Raw genomic sequence first — 6,000 nt, forward strand, 5'->3', positions numbered from 1 at the left:
CTGGCATTTCCAGCCACCCATCCTTCTTCATCCCGCCTTCACTTCTGAGTGTGGCTACTGTTCCTAAAAGCTACCATCTTGAACCTCTGGAGGGAATCTGTTCACTTCTTCCCCCACTCCACCCCAGAGCTCCTGGAAGAAAGCAGCACTTTTCTTATGTACAACAGCTCATGCAGTAACTTCTATTTGCACAAATATTTGTGATGTCCCAGAAATAAGGTGGTTTCAGGCTAATCTTCCACCTCTGCTTTATCAGTCCCTCATCCTTACCTGACATCCTCAGTCTGGTTGTGTGGTGGTGTGGGCAGAGCTGCCAAAAGGTCTAAGCTTTTCACTTCCATAGGGGGGACATCTGTAAACAAGAGACAAGGTAGAAAGAGTAAAAATGGTGGACAAGGTCACAGGGGCTTGCATGAGTTTCAGCTACACATGTAGCACAAGGATGATGAAAAGGTGACCAAGCATGAGTTTGGTCTATTGGCTCAGCCCAATCCCTACTTTTATGTGATAACATCAACATGAGGAGCAACTGGATTGGTTTTTTTTTGGGGGGGGGGGGGGGGGGGAATTAACAACTTCCTCTTTTGTTACAAGAGGGAGTGGTCTCAGCCTGCAAAAATGAGTAGCTATTTGTCCACTCTACTGCTGACCCAACAAATAATTATTGTCCAATCGGAAATATCTCCATTTTGGGTTTTATATATATTAAATTTTTATTAATATTATAACCTACATACAATAGTATTTAAAAATATCTTTTACATAATACTCTACATACAATATGTAATAAATCACATTAATTATCCATTCTATACCTTATCTAAATCGTATTAATATTAAATGATTTAATGTTAACTAAACCAGTAATTTAAAGAACACATAAAATTATTATTAATATCTTCAGTCTTCTTACTGTCTTCTTTTCATCATACACTATTCATAATTCCACAAAGGTATAATACTATTAATTTATCACTAATTAATTTTTCCCCTTCCTTCCCCAAGTGCTCCCCATCACCAGAGCCTAATGTTTTCAAATTACTCTACCCTCCAAAATTGTAACTCTTGCTGTGGAGGTAAAACACCTTCCTCTTTTACTAAAACCTTTTGTACAAATATTTTCCATATTGCTTCAAAATCATTTCTCTTCATTATTACTTTTTTTACCTTAATTCCACATGTTAACTTATTGTTAATTGCCATTCGCCATATTTCTTTGTACCAATCTTGTATTTGCAGCTCACCCTGATCTTTCCACTTTTTTGCTATAATTAATCTTGCTGCTGTTAATAGATTTGTACAGTGGGTCCTCTCCATACGCGGGGATCCGTTTTGGATCCCTCCGTGTATGGGGAAAAGTGCGTACGCTCAAACCCCATTGGCTGCAATGGAGGAGCACTTCTGTATTCGGTGCAGTGCGCGCGCCATTAATTCTCCGCCGGCTTAAACCTCTATGTAAGGTTAAAGCTGCGTAAGTCACACTGGCGTATAATAATAATAATAATAATAATAATAATAATAATAATAATAATAATAGGTTTTATTTATATGCCGCCCAATCACTGGGAATCCGAGAGGTTTACAACAGAGGGGATAATAGACAGTTCCCTGCCCTCAGGCGTACAATCTAAAAGACATGACACAAAAGGAGAAGGGAAAGGTGGTGGGGGGGAGGGGATCAGGTCCAGCATTCTTCTCTCCCTCTAAGGCCTGGACCAAGGCAGATGGACCGGAGGGAGGGCTCTTCTTTTTCAGGCTAAACCTGGTGGAACTGGGCCAGCCTGTTCTCTCCCTCACAGGCCGAAGGATGACAGTTATGGAGGGAGGGCGCTCTATCTTCAGGCTAGCTCCTGATGACGCTGGGCCAGCCTGTTCTCTCCCTCACAGGCCGAAGGATGACAGTTATGGAGGGAGGGCGCTCTATCTTCAGGCTAGCCCCTGATGACGCTGGACCAGCCTGTTCTCTCCCTCACCGGCCGAAAGATGACAGTTAAGGAAGGAGGAGCCTCTATCTTCAGGCTAGCCCCTGATGACGCTGGGGCAGCCTGTTCTCTCCCTCACTGGCCAAAAGATGACAGTTAAGGAGGGAGGAGCGGGCGCGCTGTAATTAAGTCTTTCATAGCCTGGGTGCAGTTGATCTTATCATACAGAATAACAGAAGGAGTTAGAAATTTGTCCAAAAGATGGATAATAATGCTATCTTTGGGCAAATTTCTAACTCAACTTCTGTTATTTCTTTTATCTCTTTAAATACTAATTGCCAAAATTTCTTTACAGATCTACAGCCCCACCACATATGAATGTAAGTAACAATTTCTTGGGAACCCCTCCAACATAGCCTTGAATAATTCTTATTTATATTGTTTAACCTTACTGGTGTTAAATACCATCTCCAAATTAATTTATAATAATTCTCCTTTATTCATATAGATACATTTTTAGATGATGTTGATTCCAAATTTCCCCCCATACTTCAACATTTATTATTTGTGCTAAGTCATCCACCCATATTGTCCTAAGATATTATTCTTTCTCATTATACTATCTCTTTGCCTAATTATTTGTTCAGATTTTGTATGTTCTCTAAATTCTATAATTTTCCTATTCCAATTTTTTCCATTGTTCCAACTGAATCAATTAAACCAAGTTAATTTTAGACTTTGCAATTTCGACTTTATTTTTCCTTTATCCTTCATTATCTTCACCCATTCTTTTATCCTATATATTTCTTGTTTCCTTAATTCTTTCCCTAGTTCTTCCTTTAAATTTATTGGATTTTTTTTTTAACATTACAACTGGGGTTAATGGTGAGATAGCATACATTAATTTTTCTTTATATTTTTTTCTAAATCTCTAATATATTAATTAGAAAGGGTTTTTTATTTCTTTCATTTCACTCATGGTGAAATCCCTAAAAATATATATTTTCCAATTTTTCCCTCTATTTCTATTGTTTCCATCTCTAACCAATCTAATTCCCCTTTCTCTGTAATCCTATATATGACATTTCCCCCTTCAGATGCAGTCCTCACTTTGATCCTAGCTGACTTTAATATCCACTCTGATGATTCCAAGAATCCTATAACGTCTCGTTTTAGCTCTCTCTTAGCTTCTTTTGGCCTTCAACCTCATTCCAGCTCTTCAACTCATTCTCTCGGTCACTGTCTTGACCTAGTTCCTGCTGAAAAGTGTGTCATTTGATTTTCCATTATCTGATCATCATTTAATTTCTTTTACTCTTACTTATACTCCGCCTCCTTGTCATACTGTTCAATGCTATTTTTGTTATCATATTGTAGCACAGTCCGTGATGATGTACCACGGCTACGTTTGGCGCCAGGATCACCTCCTGTGACAGCAGCTTGTGAGCTGGAGAAACACCTCTCCCCTCCATGAATAACTGAAGAGAACACTGTAGAGAAGGGTCTCTCAGATGAGGCGTTTATTCTTTGAAGACGTTTCAATATGTACAGAGTTATCTACAAACATCTACACAGTCCACCGTCCATCAAACAGAGAAAACCACAGAGTCAACTGACTCTAATGGAATCCACAACCAACTGTCAAAACCAACTGCCAAGACCAACTGTCAACGGAATGTTCAAATTCCTCCCAGCCAGTGCTTGATTTGCTGATGACCCCTGGCTGGTGATTGGCCGGCCTGTTGCTATGAAATCCCACATTATACATTTTACTATGGACTCTATAATCCAACAATTTTCACGATCTTCAGTCTGTTAATTCTAACCATCTCAGTCAGAACTTGAATTCATCTACGCCACTCTTTCTTCAACTCTTGACACTTTGCCCCGTCTCTGTATGCGCGTCTTTCTCCATGACTAGGCCTCAGCCCTGACTTACTCCTATTGTTAAGTTTCTCCAGTCCTGCTCTCGAGTGGCCGAACGCCTTTGGAAAAAGTCCAGGGAGTGGGCTAATTTTATTCATTACAAATTTGTTCTTTCTTCCTTTTCACATGCCCTATCTATGGCAAAACAGAATTATCATAGTTTTTGTGGGTTTTTCGGGCTATGTTTTAGAAGAGTTTCTTCTTGACGTTTCGCCAGCATCTGTGGCTGGCATCTTCAGAGAATGCTTGCCTGGAAAGGACTTGGGTATATATATTCTGTGACCTGGAAAGACAGGAGTGATTTGCATGTGTATTGTTCTGTTGCTAACGGCAGGCCTCAGGGTGGGAGGGTATGCAAAAGAGAATTGATCTGCACCAATGAGAGGCGCCCGCAGCATGTGTTCTTCACCTTCAACTCTTTGCTTAAATCTCCCTCTCCTCCTGTCTCTTCATCATTCTCTCCTAATGATTTTGCTAACTACTGTATATACTCATGTATAAGTCTAGAAGTTTAGGTCAAAAAAATTGACCTCAAAAAACCTGAGTCGACTTATCCATGGGTCATTGTACATATTGTATCTTAACATTTAAAAGCAGGAGCCATCCCCTGGTGAAAAGCAAGAGTATAATCTGTCCAGCTTTAAGAGTAAGCACAAAGAGTTATGTCTGCTGGAATTTTGTAAGTTCTTTAGCATTGTTTTACTTTGCTTCATACTTTAGATCCTTTGCTATATGCCCTAAGGTTTACCCATGACTTATCCATGGGTCATAGCAAAATCCATAATTTTGACCCCAAAACTTGCCCTCGACTTAAACATGAGGTCGATTTATAGTCAAGTATATATGGTATTTCATCTCAAAGATTACCACTATTTGCTCTGAGACAGTCCCTCCCGATTTTTCTTCTACTACTAATCTTCTATCACTCTCACCTAAAAAAAAATCTGTTTCCTCCTGTTTCTTTCAATGAACTCTCTACACTGCTGAACTCTTCCAAACTTGCAACTTGTTCTCTTGATCCAATTCCTACTCGTCTTCTAATTTCTATAGCTCCCTCTTTTCTACCTTTGTTTTTCTATATCTTTAATCTCTCTCTCTCTACAAATTCTTTCCTTACGGTCTTTAAACATGCTTTAGTTTCCCCTATTCTGAATAAACCTTCTCTTCGCCCCTCTTCTATGTCTAACTATCGTCCGATTTCTCTTCTTCCTTTTCTTTCTAAGGTTTTGGAACAGGTCGTTTATTCTGGCTGTCTTGATTTTCTTGAAACCAACTCCATTCTCAATCCCTTTAAGTACGGTTTCCGCCCACGGCATTCTACAGAGATGGCTCTCACTAAGATCTTGGATGATCTTTTATGGGCCAAGGCTAATGGCTTTTACTCTGTTCTCATTCTTCTTGATTTGTCTGCAGCCTTTGACACCGTTGATCACGGTCTTCTAGTTGACATACTTTCTGACCTTGGGTTCTCGGACTCTGTTCTTGACTGGTTTAGATCCTATTTGTCTGATAGATCTTTTGCAATGGTCACGGGTGGTCAGACCTTGTCCTCTGTTCCCTTATATGTTGGAGTTCCTCAGGGCTCTGTTTTGGGTCCCCTTTTGTTTTCTCTCTACACAGTGTCCTTAGGAAAACTTATTAGCTCTTTTGGTTTTTCCTATCATGGGCTGGCCCCTCCTTATTTAACCTTCTTTCTCTTCACCTTCTCACTCGGGCCCTCCATTCTAGTAATCAAGGTATGCTGTCTCAGTCTAGGATTTTCACTGCCCTATCCTGGATTCGTCCCTGTTTACTTGCTGCCCCTCACTCCTGGAACCTCCTTCCCCCATGAGCATGGGCCATCACTTCTTTAACCAGTTTCAAAACTGAGTTGAAGACCATCCTGTTCAGAGAAACGTTCCCAGGCATTGCATGACTATTATTATTTGACGTTTTTAATTTGTTGCCTGCTTTACTTTATTGACCCCTTTCCTGTATTGGTATGTATTATTTATATGTATTATGGTATTATTTCTTAGATTGTATGCTATGGACAGGTTTACTTTATTTTATTGTTTGTATGTACAGTGCTCTGTAAATCTACAGCACTATATAAATAAAGCATAATAATAATAATAATAATAATAATAATAATAATAATAATAATAATAAT

General features: G+C 39.4%; 1 protein-coding gene across 5 annotated transcripts in view; it reads right to left on the reverse strand.

Moving 5' to 3' along the window:
- KMT2D (lysine methyltransferase 2D) overlaps positions 1-6,000 on the reverse strand; it is a 213,447-nt gene that overhangs the window by 26,213 nt on the left and 181,234 nt on the right. For all 5 annotated transcript variants that reach the window (XM_042451953.1, XM_042451957.1, XM_042451954.1 and 2 more), the window contains one exon: positions 271-352. In XM_042451953.1, coding sequence (XP_042307887.1) covers positions 271-352 — 82 coding nt within the window. The remainder of the gene's footprint in view (positions 1-270; positions 353-6,000) is intronic.

The sequence above is a fragment of the Sceloporus undulatus genome, chromosome 2, assembly GCF_019175285.1.
Source record: "Sceloporus undulatus isolate JIND9_A2432 ecotype Alabama chromosome 2, SceUnd_v1.1, whole genome shotgun sequence".
In the NCBI taxonomy this organism is placed as follows: Eukaryota; Metazoa; Chordata; class Lepidosauria; order Squamata; family Phrynosomatidae; genus Sceloporus; species Sceloporus undulatus.